This window comes from Schistocerca nitens, chromosome 4 (genome assembly GCF_023898315.1).
Source record: "Schistocerca nitens isolate TAMUIC-IGC-003100 chromosome 4, iqSchNite1.1, whole genome shotgun sequence".
Lineage (NCBI taxonomy): Eukaryota > Metazoa > Arthropoda > Insecta > Orthoptera > Acrididae > Schistocerca > Schistocerca nitens.
In genome coordinates this window covers 108,074,928-108,092,348 of record NC_064617.1, presented here as the reverse complement: position 1 = coordinate 108,092,348, position 17,421 = coordinate 108,074,928, and the positions used below count along the sequence as shown (strand labels likewise).

The window sequence follows — 17,421 nt, the reverse complement described above, 5'->3', positions numbered from 1 at the left end:
CCAGAGTAAGTCAAGGTTCCTCAAGCTGAAAGATCACTTTTACATTAACTGTAGAATTGATGTAACAAAACCTCACCTCTCTGATCATCTTTGCTAGACAATTGAAATACTGAAAATGCACAGTTCACAAGGTACATATGAGGCGTGGGAAATGAGATGTCTAAATGAAAAATCTTCAGAGGAGTTAAGAACAGTTCTCGCCACCCACCTGGCCTTAATTTACATTAATTTCTTCTGTCTCAGCATTTCTTCACTGTAACTACTCCTTGCTTAATTCCATTTCAATTTTCTACATCTTTCATTGTCTTTCCCATCTATATTTCACTCTGTCTTTCCTCCCACCTCTGTTACATACAATGCACTTAACTTTTCACTCTAATTAACTCATGCATGATGTTTAAACAGTACTCTCTGTCTTAATATTACCCTGTCATCCACCTTTCAGCTCTTAGGTTTTCAAATCTCGTCTGGTGCAGTCCCCAACAATCAGTCTTTCCTTCTCATCTTCCCCTTTTCCTAGACCTCTACACTCCTTTTGCTTCACCCTTCTTCCTTCCCCCTCAACCCTTCTGTCTGAAGAAGGAGCCACTGGCTCCAAAGGCTTGCCAATTATAACTGGAACCGTCTTTTATGTGTGTGGTCTGCCACTGCTTGGTGAGTAGATTATTTATCTATCCAATTAAATAATTCTGTCAATAATTGGTTGTTTTCATTGTTAATAATTAGAATTAGTAAGAGAATAATAGAAAAACTGTGGAATATTAAGAGCAACACTGAACGGCTTATAGAGATTAAGGAAAATGTAAGATAACTGCAAGCGACAGTAGATGACATTAAGAAACAAACAAGTGAAACCCAAATACTGAAAGACACACAAACCACATGACAAACAAAGATCAATAAAGGAGATACAGGAAAGGTGATGTCAAGTGAAGAAAGAAAAAAACGTTTCTGAAAGAATGAAACAATACTGGGCAGACATGGTGCAAAAAACCTTTTATATACTAGTTAAATTGTAATAATCCTTTGTATAATCATTGTTTTTTTTAATTGCTTTGTGTTACTGAATAATAATAACTCTTTGTTTAAACCTTTGTATAGAGGACTAGAGTGGTCCAATGAAGGGCATAAATATATACCAGTTCTGCTATAACTTCTGCACATCTTTTTATGTGGATATAACCACCAGCGGAATAAATGGCCATTGCCAAACTGTGGTCAATAGCAGAGTTGGCAACCCATTGACAGAACATTCTGCTGAGCGCAACATGTTTGATTTCAGTGGCTGCTTCACAGCTCTGACATCTGGATCCTTCCATTCGAAACCAGCTCCTGTGAATTACATAGCTGGGAACTGAACTTATAACACAACAATACTTCGATCCAATAATTCTCTTGGCCTCAATCTTCTGGCTGGTACTCTCACCCACACTCACTTCTGCTCTTGCGCACCCCTAGTTTCATACATTCTATATTCACAGCCTCCTACATGGAGTCACTCTTTTAACTTGTTCTATCTACTTCATTGTACACTGTGTCCAATCCACTCTGTGGCTAGAATGATCTCACCAGTGTACCCTATCCTGTAGGCCCACTGCCTCTCTGTCCCAGGAACCAGCCACCCTTGCCCAACCATATTTTTCACTCCCCATGTCTTTTCTCCCATTTCTCCCCTACTGCTCTCCTCCCTACACAACTTCTCATCCCAGTTGAGCTGCAGTTCCAGCAGCCAGCATAAAAGTAGTCAGCTGGGGTGCTGGGATCCTGTAGCCATGCATGTGTGTGTGTTTGTGTTTGTGGGAGGGGGGGGGGGGGGGGCGTGCGCGTGCTCTATAGCTGTGAAGGAGGGACGACTCATCCAAAAGTTAGCAATGTTCCCACACTTGTTTAAGCACCTGTCACTGACTTGATCTTTGAGGGGCAGATATACAAAGCGATCAGGGGTACGACCATGGGAACCAGGATGGCTCCTTCCTATGCCAAACTTTTCATGGGTCACTTGGAGGGGGCTTTCCCGGAGTCCATAAGTCTTCGGCCCCTGGTTTGGTTTAGATATGTTGATGACATCTTTGCCATATGGACTCGTGGTGAGACTGACCTGTTAAAATTCCTGCAATCTCTAAATACCTTTTCTCAATTGAAATTCACATAGTCCTATTCCAAATCCCATGCCATCTTCCTCGATGTTGATCTCATTCTCATCGAAAGCCGGCTACACACTTCACTTCACATTAAACCTACTATCAAACAACACTACTTACTTTCTGACAGTTGCCATCTGTCCCACGTCAGACGTTCCCTCCCATACAGCTTTGACATTCAAGGCAGACATATTTGTTTGGATGCAGACCTCTTGCAGAAATACACCACCATTCTCACCTCAGTCTTCACTGCGCATAATTACTCCACCAGTCTAGTTCAAAAGTATATTTTCCAGTCCATCACATCCAATCCTGGTACTGCTGATCCCTCCAAAAAATAACTTATGAGCACACCACTTGTCACTCAATATTATCCTGGTCTGTAATGTGTTAATCAGTTACTCTGACAGGGCCATGACTTCCTAAAATCATGACCGAGCGAGGTGGCACAGTGGTTAGCACACTGGACTCTCATTCGGGAGAACGACGGTTCAATCCCGTGTCCGGCCATCCTGATTTAGGTTTTCCGTGATTTACCTGAATCGCTCCAGGCAGATGGTTCCTTTGAAAGGGCACGGCTAACTTCCTTCCCCATCCTTCCTCAATCTAATGAGACAGATGACCTCGCTGTTTGGTCTCCTCCCCCAAGCAACCCAACCCTAAAATCATGCCCTGAAATGAGATCCATTCTGTCTGAGATTTTGCTCACCACACCTAGAACAGCTTTTTGTCGCCCTCCCAATCTCCGTAATATTCTTGTCAGCTCCTATGCTCATTTTGCACCCATCTCCCTACCCTATGGCTCCTACCCCTGTGACTGTCCCCACTGCAAGATTTGTCGTATGCAGCCTCCCACCACCACCTATACCAGCCCTGTAACTGGCAATACATATACAGGGTTATTACAAATGACTGAAGCGATTTCACAGCTCTACAATAACTTTATTATTTGAGATATTTTCACAATGCTTTGCACACACATACAAAAACTCAAAAAGGTTTTTTAGGCATTCACAAATGTTCGATATGTGCCCCTTTAGTGATTCGGCAGACATCAAGCCGATAATCAAGTTCCTCCCACACTTGGCGCAGCATGTCCCCATCAATGAGTTCGAAAGCATCGTTGATGCGAGCTCGCAGTTCTGGCACGTTTCTTGGTAGAGGAGGTTTAAACACTGAATCTTTCACATAACCGCACAGAAAGAAATCGCATGGGTTTAAGTCGGGAGAGTGTGGAGGCCCTGACATGAATTGCTGCTCATGATCTCCACCACGACTGATCCATCAGTTTTCCAATCTCCTGTTTAAGAAATGCCGAACATCATGATGGAAGTGTGGTGGAGCACCATCCTGTTGAAAGATGAAGTCGGCGCTGTCGGTCTCCAGTTGTGGCATGAGCCAATTTTCCAGCATGTCCAGATACACGTGTCCTGTAACGTTTTTTTTTGCAGAAGAAAAAGTGCCCGTAAACTTTAAACCATGAGATTGCACAAAACACGTTAACTTTTGGTGAATTGCGAATTTTCTGCACGAATGCGTGAGAATTCTCTACCGCCCAGATTCGCACATTGTGTCTGTTCACTTCACCATTAAGCAAAAATGTTGCTTCATCACTGAAAACAAGTTTCGCACTGAACACATCCTCTTCCATGAGCTGTTGCAACCGCGCCGAAAATTCAAAGCGTTTGACTTTGTCATCGGGTGTCAGGGCTTGTAGCAATTGTAAACGGTAAGGCTTCTGCTTTAGCCTTTTCCGTAAGATTTTCCAAACCATCGGCTGTGGTACGTTTAGCTCCCTGCTTGCTTTATTCGTTGACTTCCGCAGGCTACGCGTGAAACTTGCCCGCACGCGTTCAACCGTTTCTTCGCTCACTGCAGGCCGACCCGTTGATTTCCCCTTACAGAGGCATCCAGAAGCTTTAAACTGCGCATACCATCGCCGAATGGAGTTAGAAGTTGGTGGATCTTTGTTGAACTTCGTCCTGAAGTGTCGTTTCACTGTTATGACTGACGGATGTGAGTGCATTTCAAGCACGACATACGCTTTCTCGTCTCCTGTCACCATTTTGTCTCACTTCGCTCTCGAGCGCTCTGGCGGCAGAAACCTGAAGTGCGGCTTCAGCCGAACAAAACTTTATGAGTTTTTCTATGTATCTGTAGTGTGTTGTGACCATATGTCAATGAATGGAGCTACAGTGAATTTATGAAATCGCTCCAATCATTTGTAATAGCCCTGTACTATCAAACGTAGAGCCTCATGTGAAACGACACATCATATACCAACTGTTATGTACACAATATTCAGCCTTCTACATTGGCATGCCTACAACCAAATTATGAGTTAGGATGAATGGACATAGGCAGAGGGTGAGTACTGGCAACATGCAATATCCTGTTACTGAGCTCTACAAGAGCTCTACAATGTGACAATTGTGTCCTCAGTGCTGTTTCACCACACGCGCCATCTGGATTCTTCGCCCAGATATCAGTTTCTCAGAACTCCGCAAGTGGGAGCTAGTGTTACTACATGTCCTTGGTTTTCGCCATTCATCTGACCTTAATTTATGTTCATTTCTTTTGCCTCAGCATTTCTTCACAATAACTACTCCTTTCTTCACAGGAATTACTCCTTTCTTCACTCCATTTTAGTTTTCTATATCTATCATTTTTTACCCGCATTTTTGCGGCCCCCCCCCTCCCCACCCTTCCTCTGTTATGTACAATGCCCAGTAATCTCTGTCTTGCATATTCCCCGTCTTCCATCTTTAAGCTCTCAGGTTTTGAAATATAGTTTGGTGCAGTCCCCAACAATCAGTCTTTCCTTCTCATCCCATCTGGTAAGTCTCCCCTGACCCACAGTTCTGGGTGCCTTTCCCAAAGTCTACCCCTTTTTCTAGACCTCTCTAGTCCTTTTCCTTGACTCCTCTTCCTTCCCCTTCAACCCTTCTGTCGGTAGAAGGAGTCGCTGACTTTGAAAGCATGCGTAATAATAACCTTCTTTTATGTGCGTGCTGTGCTGTTGCTTGGTGTGAAGAGTTCTTATCCATTCAATTACATCTTATTGTCAAATTTTGATTGTTGTCAATGACTTAGTGTCTGAGCTGTTTAGTGAAATTTATGCCTTTCATCACCTAAAAAGCAAAATCACTCATGTGTTTGTCTGGAAGTGCTGTTATTGTGTGTTGATGAGCATTTGCCTGTCTTGAATGATGGTGGGGGACAGTAAATATGTAATTAGGGGTGTTCAGTAAACATGTGACTGTTTCACAGTCACAAGTATTGTCAGAAACAAAAACACACACACACACACACACACACACACACACACACACACAGAGAGAGAGAGAGAGAGAGAGAGAGAGAGAGAGAGAGTGATTGGTGGTTGTCTTAATGTGTACTTCGGCCAACAGATCAACTAAATTGGTATTTGTTTTCTGTACAGATCATTGTTGCAGAAAGGTCTCCTCACATATAAAGAAAGTGGTGTTGATATCAATGCAGGGGACTCACTAGTAAATCAAATAAAATTGTATGTAAAAAAAACCAACAGGACTGGTGTCCTAGGCTCCATTGGAGGATTTGGAGGTGTTTTTGATGTTCCTGCTACTGGTTATAGTGATCCTCTTCTTGTGTCTGGTACTGATGGAGTTGGCACAAAATTAAAGGTAATTTCATCACCAATGTATCTTTTTTCTTAAATATTCATCGTTTGTACAGTATGGTGTAGCAGTAATTATGAGGATTCAGCATATGCTACTTTGTATTTAGAAACTAACTCACCACACAGAGGAGGTGTTAAGCAGCAGACAGTAACATTTAAAAGTAGACCGTGCCTCTCTGCTGCTCACTGCCATCTCAGTGTGGTAAACAGCAACCCAGCTTAATTCATATTGATGTTTTCCATTATCTGATTATATTTAGAAATTGTATAACACAATATAGTTGTTTTTGTCATCATTCTTATAAGGTAGCTTTGGTGCAGTTATCCACTGTCTTAGATATTTGAAAACTGTGGTCTTTTGTCAGACAGTTCCAGCATTTTCAAGAAAAATCTCAGTTAATTGTATGTGGCGTGGTTTGTTGCTAAGTACGTTGCTTGTATGATAAGAAAAATATTTCTGCTCCTCATGTTTGTTTAATTTCCATTACAGATTTAGTAGCTTTGCTAATTTTCTAACTGTAAATAAAATACAAGTAGTTATGGACTTTCATTTCTTCCATTTACTTCTTTTCACAGAAAATACATTGGTGAATGTGGGGTGAGTTCTGTTTTTTAACTCCCTGCATGTAGTGACATTACCACTTAGAGATTTGTCATCTTGATGTAATTGACAATGTTATGCTGAGTTTTAATATTGTGGCTCTCTCTTAGTTGAAAATATCATCACTCTTTCTATCTCACTCATTTTAATAATTTTTTTACAATATTTGAGTTAAGATGAGTGACTAAAACGAAGCACTCTGAACTGAAAATTTTCTTGTGTAGCATAGTAGTTCGCACTTTTTGTATTCCTAATGAACGCTAATTGACATCATTACATATTTTGGTATGCAGAACAGTAGCAGTTGTGTTATAATTTTAAATGTTGTTTGTAAAGTGTGAAACATAACACTTAACATTTTAATGTGACTGGTTTCTTGCCCAGTATAATAAATACATGCTCCTGGAATTGGCTCCTATCTTCATGTGTTAACATGTATGCATACAAAAACTACAGCTACCCGGTGTACAAGTATGAAATGCAGATTTCAGACAACAGATGTTGCACCAATGCAGTTTGCGCTATAAAGATTTGACACTGCACCATTTTGTTGTGTCATTAACAAGTTACAAATGCCCACAAGTGATAAATTGGAAAAGTGTGTGAATAGAGTTGTGTTGTTGTGTTCAATATGTCAAAATTTATACCGAACAAAGAGCATTCACAGGGAGCATTAATTATCTGTTTTCATTCGAATAAAACTGCTGCTGAATCATACCAGTTACTTCGAGAAGTTTATGGTGAACGTACTCTGTCGCAAGATATGTGTGAATGATGGTTTCAGCATTTCAAAAATGGTGACTTCCATGTTGCAAACAACGAACATGGAAAACTATAAAAAAAATACAAAGATGTGGAATTGGAAGCATTGTTGAATGAAGATGATTTGCAAACACAAAAACAACTCACCAAGCAGTTGGGCACTAGACAACAAGCTGTTTCCAATTGGCTACAAGAGATGGAAAAAGTTCATAAGACCGGTAGGTGGGTACCACATGAGTTGAATGACAGGCAAATGGAAAAGTGCAAAAACTCGTGAGATTTTGCTTGCCATGTACAAAAGGAAGTCATTTTATTTTGAGAATCCCAAGTGCAAAAAATCATGAGTAGACCCAGCCACACCATCCACATTGACTGTAAGACTGAATCACTTTGGCAGAAAGACAATGCTCTGTGTTTGGTGGGACCAGGGGGGCATGGTCTATTATGAGCTGTTAAAACCTGGGGAAATGGTTAATACTAATCGTTACCAACAAGAATTAACTGATTTGAACTATTTGCTGCTTGAAGAAAGGCCACAATACCAAAAGAGGCAACACAAAGTCATTTTTCTTCATGACATTGCTCCTTCACATACAGCAAAACAGGTTTGCAACGCGTTGGAAGACTCAGCTGGGTAGTTCTACCCCATGCAGCTTACTCACCAGTCTTATTTCCTTATGATTACCACTTGATTGCATCGATGGGTTGTGCACTTGCCAGAGCAGTGCTTCGGTTCACACAGAGATGCGAGAAAATGGCTCGCTGAATGGTTTGCAGCAAAGGGGGAAAATTTTACTGGCGTGGAATTCACAAAATGCCCAAAAGATGGGGAAAATGTGTAATAATGATGGAGCATACTTTGAATGAAGCACTATTTATCATTCTTCTGAATTTAACTTTTTTTGTGCTGTTTTTTTCTGCTTACTGTATTGTCTCACTACTCATTTTTCCACTTAAAATGTTTCTGTTGCCCAGTCTATTGAAATTTTTCCATTGACGCATTATGAAGGCTACACTATAGGTTGTTATATAGCACACAACAGTACAAATTTTAAATTATCAACGCTGCTGGCCAAAGGACATGTTATGGTATTATTGGAGTTCCTGAAAAATTAGAAGGGAATAGTAAACTAAAGCACAAGGAAAAGGGTGTCTTACTGCCCAGAGATTAGCTGTTGCAATAACAGCTTTATTTTAGGCAGTTTCGTATCCTACCTACAGCTGAGTCTAAGACTTCTCCTTGTTTCACATAATTTTCATGAGAAAAAATGTCAAATGGAGACATCAGAGACATTAAGTTAGAAAAAAATATAAGAAAATTATATTAGTTTCCAATTTAGGAAAATGTAGAACCATTGGTAAATCAAACTGAAATATATTGGCTGACAGAGACAGAAAGCTTGTATTATGCATTTAATGTAAATAAGACTATAAATGAGACTATATTACAAACATTGTGCGTCTTTGAGCTATTGGTAAATGATTTATACTTATATCTACTGTCCATTGCTTCTTTTGTGTGTAAATTACTTGGCTTTCCTCCATACTATTGCATGTATTCCACTGTTTGACTCCATTTAATAGAAATCAGAGTTTGTTTGTTTGTTTCCTTTTTTGAGTAATAGATACTTTACATGTGTACCAAAACAAGTTTGATCAAATGATAAAAATGACATATAGATCAGGGAAATGTTACCATGAACTTCTTTGTGAATCGTCTACTCCTTGGGAAAAGGAGAAGAAATATTGTACATACAAATTATAATTTTATGCAATTTATATACGTAACATCTGCATATGTTTAGTTCTGTTTTCAGGTACATATGTAACAGTGTGTATCGTGACTACTAGCATAAATGCATATATCTCAGTAAACATACGTTAGCTAATGAACTGTGTCCAAAATAATTGTGACTTTGTGGTTACCGGCCACCACTGACTTGATTCTGTGTTATGAAAAGGTAACTATTCTGTACACCATTTAAAAAAAGGTATTATAGATGCCTTGATGGGAGTGCAGGTATTTTGAATTAACACAACAGTGCACAACTGTACTCATAGTTAAAGGAGGTGTTCAAAGTGTTGTCCTTGTACCCGATGCAGGCCTGTACCCATCACTGCAATGAGTTTCAAATCCTTTTAAACATGCACGGAGCATTTCAAAAGTCTTATAAGCAGTGACAAGACTCTGTTTCATTTCATCAAATGTGTTAACGGGAATGGCGTACACTACACATTTAAATTGGCCTCAAACACAGAAATCCCTATGATTCAGATCAGATGATCTTTGAGGCCAGGTACAGGTACTCTTGGCCCAATTTATCTTTTGTCCATATCAGCGTATTAGATGTCATCTCACCATAGAAGCAACATTTGCCAGTGCTCCATCTTGTATGTGGTGTGTCCTCTGGTATTGCTCTAAAGTAACTTCCTCGAGCAACCCTGCAAGATAATGCCGCAGAAACTGAAAGTAATTCTGTCCATTGAGTGTGTTTGGTAACATACGTGGCCCAATAAGATGATCATCTAGTACTCCTAGCCATCGACTCAGTGAGAAAGGTCACTGATGTGGACACTCGTGCACAGCATGTGGATTGGAGCCTGGATGATCACAAATGTGATAATTAAACACACCATCACAGGTGAACCCTGCTTCATCTGTAAATAAAATGTTTGTCAAACATAAGGTTGCTTACAGCTTGTTGTTACATCCACTGACAGAATTTAATCTAGGACCATAGTCCACCTCAGTAAGACCCTGAGCTAATTGGAGGTGATACAGGTAGATTGCATTGCAATGCATTATTTTCCAACCACTACTATGGCTCATTCCAGGAAATTATGTTGCAAGTCTGCATGTCTACATTCCTGGAGAGTATTCGACTGTTTGCAGCATTACATCTTCAAGCACAAATATAATTTGTGCAGACCTTCCTGCACCTAACAGCATGTGCAAAGTTTCCAGTTTCTCAAAGGTGTACTCCTCATTTCTGTAATGTTCCATGTTACCAACACAACTGATGCTCTGCAAACAGCTGACATGAGTGATACTCTGACTGTATACTCTACTGTCATATTCATTCTGCTTACAACTCCACCTCTTGAAAATGTAAACAAAGATCACACTATAGAGCAGCATTTGATTTGTACACAGAATGACGTTTACACAGAATGGTAAACACAAAGTCGCAATTATTTCACAAACGGTTCATTTGCAGACCTATGTTTGTGTCTAGTATCATGTACTTTCAACAGTATGCATTTTTCACATTAATTATGATACACCCTGTATAATTACTTTATCATATTCTAGTGTGAAAATTGTATACACACTTTGTTACGTACCTGTAATACTACTTCTAACAGTTTGGATGAAAATCAATGCAAAAATTTAGTTTAGTAGTAATTTGTAATATCCACACCATAATATTGTGCTTCTTGCAAATGATAAAAGGTTTTAAGCAGGAAACAGTACATAACTAATTATTTAGGATGTTAATTTTGATTAATTTGTTATATTTGTACATCATTCTTATTCACTGTAGAAGCTGTGGTGATTTTTTTGGGTTATTTCGTATTCTTACTGGAACACAGAGATTTTAGTTTAACAAATAATCTTTTTACAATCAAATTTTATTAAATTATTCATTTATTCATAAATAATTGGTTCATTAATTGACATAATTGTACCTTCAACTATCTACAACCACAACAGATTTACCAATAGCAAAAAGCTCTCTTCTTTGCCCTAACATAGGCTCTTAAATAAATGACAATGCATCATATTTTCAGTATTATTATAATCAATATTTATCTGATTTACAGTGAACAAAAACTTGTGCAGATGGATTTACACATGACAGAAATGGTTAGCAGAAAACACAAACATTTTTACATAAAAAGTTTTCCAATGCTAAATTTAAAAAATAATATTTTCAACAAATAATATTGAAATATGTAAATTTTCATTAGATATAAATACACGCCAATTCCCTTCAATAGCTGTTACTCAAATGGCATATCTCTATCATACTAAAGCTTTATCATCTTATAAAGAAAAGTGTTCCAAGTGACACTGAACACCAGAAATGAATTAACTGTTTACATTTTGAACAATTTTTTTCCATAGCCTTTGCCTCATATCTTCACAGGGTCAACATGTTAATTATTGGGCTTGGAAATTGTAGTTAGAAGGCTGCCAGATAGCCTTCCTGTTGGTACCCCCTTCGCCAAGACAGACCTTATGTACTCCAGCTGTCGGTGTCTAGTGTTATTCCACGTAAAAGTGTTTGAATGTTTTCTAAATCTTGGTGAAATGCGTTGCTGGTGTGGGACGTGGGTGCCTGCCCTATATTCACCTAACTGGATTGCAGGAAACCAGATGAAAACCATATCCAGGCTGATCACACTCCACCCCTCGCGTGTAATCTGCTAGGCAGATTTGATGTGGGGCCTCCCAAAATCTGGGAAGTGATTTGCTAACACACGTCTATGGAGGCAGGTTTTTAAAAGACCTGCACAAAACTTCCATTACAGTATTTTACATTGTAAATTATATCCAACTTCATTAAATAATGATTATTGTAAGCTAAAAGTCAAGCCATGGCTGTAAATATACAGTTACTTAATAAAAAATTATTGTTTATTGTATTCTAGAGTAGATGGATCTCGGTCTGTTACTTGCATGTATTGGATGTATTACATTGCTTGATATTAACAAATGTGATTCACCACTACATGTGCAGGTTGCTCAGCAGTGTGGCATCCACTCAACAGTTGGAATTGATCTAGTTGCAATGTGTGTAAATGACATTCTTGCACAAGGAGCAGAACCACTTTTCTTTCTGGATTATTTTGCAACTGGTAATCTGAACGTTGATGTAGCTTCGCAAGTGGTTTCTGGTGTAGCTGAAGGTTGTCGCCTTGCAAATTGTGCTCTCATTGGTAATTAATAGAAAATATTTTTTCCAACTGCAAAGTTTTCAAAGATCTTAAGATTATTATGATACATATCTTTGCCATATTTATGTAATTGTTTAAATTGAATGTAACAATAAAATCTGTTGTATATGTTTGCAAGCTTTAGCGGCCATTGTCATAATCTTTAGAGTTGTTTGGTCATGTCATACTCCTCTTCAGAATTCTTGAATACTGAATGTTTAGGTCCCTCTGCTGGGACCGAAAACATCAAGTATGGTAGAGTTTTGAAGAGGAATGTAAAATAGCATAACAACTTGCAAAATTTTACCATCAAAATTTATTATTGCTTTTTTTATGTGAAATGCTTGTTTTGATATGAATATTCCATCTTCAGGATTGATGGTGATTATTATAGAGAACTGATCAAGATTTTAATATGTAGGAGCTTTGGTCCTTAAGAGAATGATAGACCTGTTATTTGAAAGTTAAATTACAGAAAATGGTCAAAGTGCAAAAATATGTGAAGTTACGATATTCCTGCTGCTGTGGAACAAGAATGACAGGTATCTCATCAATTTACATATTTTTGTACTTGACCATTTGCATTAACTTTCATAATATTTTCATGTATCTCATAAACTCACACTATGCCCATACCAATTGTTACACATTAAAATCTCAAGGATCCTCGTCTAGTAACCATTCTGGACTCTGAAGACTTGTATAATTATAGCAGAGCTGCTCTTTGATTATAATCATAAAGCAGCTCACAAAATTTATATGTTTGTCCATAAATTGTGTAATTTTTTTAAAAAAATCAGGACTGCCACTGTGTACTGAATTCATTCTTTCTATGGACTTTTTAATAAATAAATAAATAAATAATAGCTTTCAGTTAGCAATTCATTGGTTGTTGTCCACAGGTGGTGAAACAGCTGAAATGCCGGGGCTTTATGCTGAAGGTGATTATGACCTGGCAGGCTTTGCTGTAGGAGCAGTCGAACGTAAAAAGTTGTTACCAGTGATGGATTCCATTATTCCTGGTGACATTGTTCTTGGATTGTCATCCAGTGGAATTCATAGCAATGGATTCAGTCTTGTGAGGAAAGTTGTTGAAAGATTTGGTGTGAAATATAGTAGCAAAGCACCATTCAGCAAGACAGGGAAGAGTTATGGTATGTGTCATGGTGAAATAGAAAGTCTTATGCCTGTTTGTGTCTTTTCTTTCAGAATCTAAAATTCTGTACTAACTTAGGATTTTTTTTCATTTTTTAAATCTTGTCTTTTGTTTCACATTGTGACTATGAGTCAACACTTCCACAATGTTCATTTTGATTTAACACTTCAACTTGTTGACATATCGTGAAGGATGCCTTATGGACAACTATAGAAGTAAAATAATGTTAAATATGAGTCATTAAATAGCATTCTACTTCTTTGCCATTTAGAACTAGAAATAAAAAAAGGAAGAGATGCTACAGATATGAAACTTGATAGAGATCAAACAGTGGAAAATCCAGGATGGAATGTAACTCGATAGAGAATATTTGCAGTTTGAGTGAAGAAAGGTGAAACAAAGATAAAGCAGATGGCAACTGCCATGTTTTTGGTGACAGTGATGTTGACTTACAGGATCATAGAGCATAGAGCAGACATGATCAATAATGTGAGAATTATAATATAAAATGCTTACAGAAGATAAGGGTTTTATCAGAAGAAAATTCAGTTCATAAAACTATAAAATTATGAGGACAGAATTAACCTCAGGTGGCAAAATTATTAATATAAATGTTCAAGAAATAATTGTAACTTTAAGAAGTATTTGTTCCTAATTTTGGGAAAGGGGTAGTTTGGGAAACATTGGAAAGGAAATTTAATTTATTCTGGTCCCAGAATGAGAGGGACCCGCCTGTAGTGAGGATGAGGGCAGACAAAGATGAAAGGGGTAGGCTTCAGAGACAGGAGAAAGTCAAAAATAGTAAAGCACTGTGTTAGCTTCAGTTCAAAGTTGATGAAAGAGCGAAAAGTGAAGATGGATTAAGAAGGAAAAAAAATGAAATGAACTGTACAGTGGACCTAGCCAGTTTGAGCTATCGGGAGTAATTCATCAACACGTTATTGAGAGTTAAAAATTTTCTTTCATGTGTGTAACTGCAAGAAGCTACAGACATAGGTTTCCAGCATGAGTTATTGCACTTCCTATGTGACACAAATGCCTGCCTTTCAGGAAAGCAGCAGTTCTTTGTGGTAAAAGCTACTGACAGCTTATGCTTTCAGTGCCCTGTTGAATGCACTAAAGTGCCCACATCACTGACTAGCCAATAGTGAGGTCTGAGGAAGGAGTCATTTGGTTGCTACTGGTTGTGTCTTGGGGAGCAGAAGAAAGTGAAGTTGCACTCTTGGTGTCTAACTTTCTGACAGGGCAAATGACCTCCTGCTATCAGTCTCCATGTTTACTGTCTCTGACCAGCCACCAACTAGTTCAGATTGAATCACCTTTCTCTCTTCTGCCTGGTCCCGTATTTCGTGAAAACTGAAACTGGTGGAAGCCCCTGGAGTCCAGCCTGGACAATGTACACCCTAATGCCAGAATATGGTGAAAAGTTAGTTTTAATTCACCTCCCTTCTGTCACCTCCCTCTCACACCATTGACACAGGCTGCCTCCACACAGGTGCAGTCCATACAAAGACAAAAACCATCTGAACATGCCTTAAAGGCCCAACGTTACTGACAGGCAGTCATGTCATTTCTCAGCCCTTAGGCATCACCGGATACAGTCCATACAGAGTAGTGGAGTTAAGAAGTAGATAGAAAAGGACATGGGATTAAAGAAATAAAAGATAATTAAATAAGATATAAAACAAATAAATATTATTATGATGATGGTGATGGTGATGAAAAAGAGGGGGGATTTTATGTTCAGGAGGTTGTTGTGGAACAAAGATATGTTAGGTGTCAAGTACCCATCTCTGGAGTTCAGCAAAACTAATATCATGTGAAAGAGTCCAAATACCCTTATGATATGCCAGGCACTCAGACCCCTTTTAATGCTGTAGAGTATGTTCAGCAACAATGTGCTGGGTGTCCCCAAGCCTTACAGTTCTTCTATGCCCACTCTTGATCTCAGCCAGTTTAAAGTGGTCTTTTCTCTCTAAAACACTGTGCAGTGGACATGCATTAGTCAATAAACATTACTGTGGTTTTGCAAGTTGCTTTACATTCGATATTGTAGGATTTACCAGTAGTGGGGCTGGAGTAAGTGTTGGTGGATGAGTACATGATATAGATTTTACAACAGGAGCATTTCTAAGCATATAAACCTTGAAAACTCTGTTTTTTGTTGTTGTTGTTGTTGTAGAAACCTTGATGTAGAGATATTGGTCTGGGAGAGAGCACTTGGTGTGAGGAAGTCATAGCCTTGTTTTAGTTGAGTCATTCAAGCCATGTGTGGTATGACATCAAGAGGCATGAATCTCTTAAAAAGAAAAAGAAAAGCAGGAACTGTATTATCAGAGGATGAGTGAGTTTACAAATAAAATCTGTGAGGTGTTTGTGAGAGAGGAAAGTTTGGAAGTGAAAGTGTTCTACATCTATGTGATTACTCTGCAGTTCACAATTAAGTGCCTGGCAAAAAATTCATAAAACCACCTTCAAGCTATTTCTCTAGTGTGCCACTCTCAAAGAGTGCATGGGAAAAACAAACACTTAAATCTTTCTGTGTGAGCTCTGATTTCTCTTATTTTCTGATGATGATCACTCCCCTCCTGTGTAGGTGGGCACCAACAAAATATTTTCACACTCTGAGGAGAAAGTTGATGATCGAAATTTCATGAAAAGATCCTGCCATAATAAAAAACACTTTTGTTTCAATGATTGCCACTCCCAATTCGTGTATCATATCCATGGCAGTACTCCCCTATTTTGTAATAGTGCAAAAAGAGCTGCCCTTCTTTGAACTTTTCTGATGTCCTCTGTCGATTCTATCTGATGCAGATCCCACACTGCACAGCAATACTCCAGAAGAGGATGTACGAGCGTAGTCTAGGCAGTCTCTTCAGTAGAACTGTTGCATTTTCTCTGTGTTCTGGCAATAAATCGTAGTTTTTCGTTCGCTTTACCCACAACAGTATGTCATCTTTCCAAGTTAAGTTATTCGTAATTGTAAACCATATTTAGTAACTCTGCTTTAGTGGCACAGTCATCAGTATCATCACCATTGTTCGTGCTGTGAAGGTATTGACTGTGTCTTTCCATTGGTGTACTTTACATACAGCCAGAATCTCTTTGGATTTTCTGCCAGATTTTGAGACAGAGTTTCTTTGTGGAAAGTATTAAAGTCATCTTGCATTGAAATTTGTGATACATTTTGAGCTTCTGTAAAACTCCATCAATCTTGAGAGTGTTGAATGATTCAGTGTTGGAGCAGGTAACTCTGTCTTGGGTGCTGAGCCTGAAAGGAAGTGTTTGATATTGAAAGGGTGTCAAGTGCCAAAGTATAGGTATTGTAGTTTATTGACGAGTTTTGTGTGGATGGAGGTTTGGATGTGGGCAGCTGTAAGGTGGAAGTCAACATCAAAAATGGTGACTTTGGATTTGGAAAAGGATCATATTACTTGAGTTGGGAAAAGCAATAAAGCTGTTGCACAAAGTGGTGGAGTTCTTCACCATGCATGCAGACCGCAAATGTATTGTTATTAAATCTTTTCTGACCCAGCAGCACCACCTTTTGTGTCTTGAGGAATGCCTCTTTCATGTGGTGCTTGAAAAGGTTGGCAAACCGGTTCCCATAAAGGCTTCTCCCCTTATTCATTTGTGAGTTCAAAGGTGAAGTATTTATGGGTAAGAATGAAGTGAATTAATTTCAAAATAAACAATGTTTTTGGAAGACTTTCAGGAGGATGTTGGGAGCAATAGTGTTCTAGCACTGAGAGGCCATTTGTATGCAGTACATTTGTCTAGAGTGAGATCGCATCGATAGTGTTAAGAAGGGTTCCATGTGGAAGGGGGCTGAGAATGATACTGAGATGTTCCAGGAAGTGGTTGATTTCTTTTGTGTGAATTATGGGCTGTGTGTGATGGATTGGAAGTGCTGGTCAACCATGGCTGAGATTTGTTCAGCAGAAACCTTGAAGCCAGCTGCTGTAGGACATTGGGATTGTTGTTTATGTATAATTTGGAAAGGGGATAGAAAGTCTGGATGAACAGAATGAGGTCATTATGAACAGTTTTGTACGAGGGTTGTTTTTTAAGTAGGGGCCGTTTTTATTTTTTAAAAAAGATACAAATACTTTTGTAAAAAAACTTTTATTTTCCGATTCTACACACTTTTACCTAT

At 38.7% G+C, this 17,421-nt stretch overlaps 1 protein-coding gene across 4 annotated transcripts in view; it reads left to right on the top strand.

The window, feature by feature from the left end:
• The window catches only part of LOC126251357 (trifunctional purine biosynthetic protein adenosine-3), a 100,100-nt gene that overhangs the window by 43,201 nt on the left and 39,478 nt on the right, over positions 1-17,421 (top strand). For all 4 annotated transcript variants that reach the window (XM_049951731.1, XM_049951730.1, XM_049951732.1 and 1 more), the window contains exons 10-12: positions 5,584-5,806; positions 11,911-12,109; positions 13,009-13,260. In XM_049951731.1, coding sequence (XP_049807688.1) covers positions 5,584-5,806; positions 11,911-12,109; positions 13,009-13,260 — 674 coding nt within the window. The remainder of the gene's footprint in view (positions 1-5,583; positions 5,807-11,910; positions 12,110-13,008; positions 13,261-17,421) is intronic.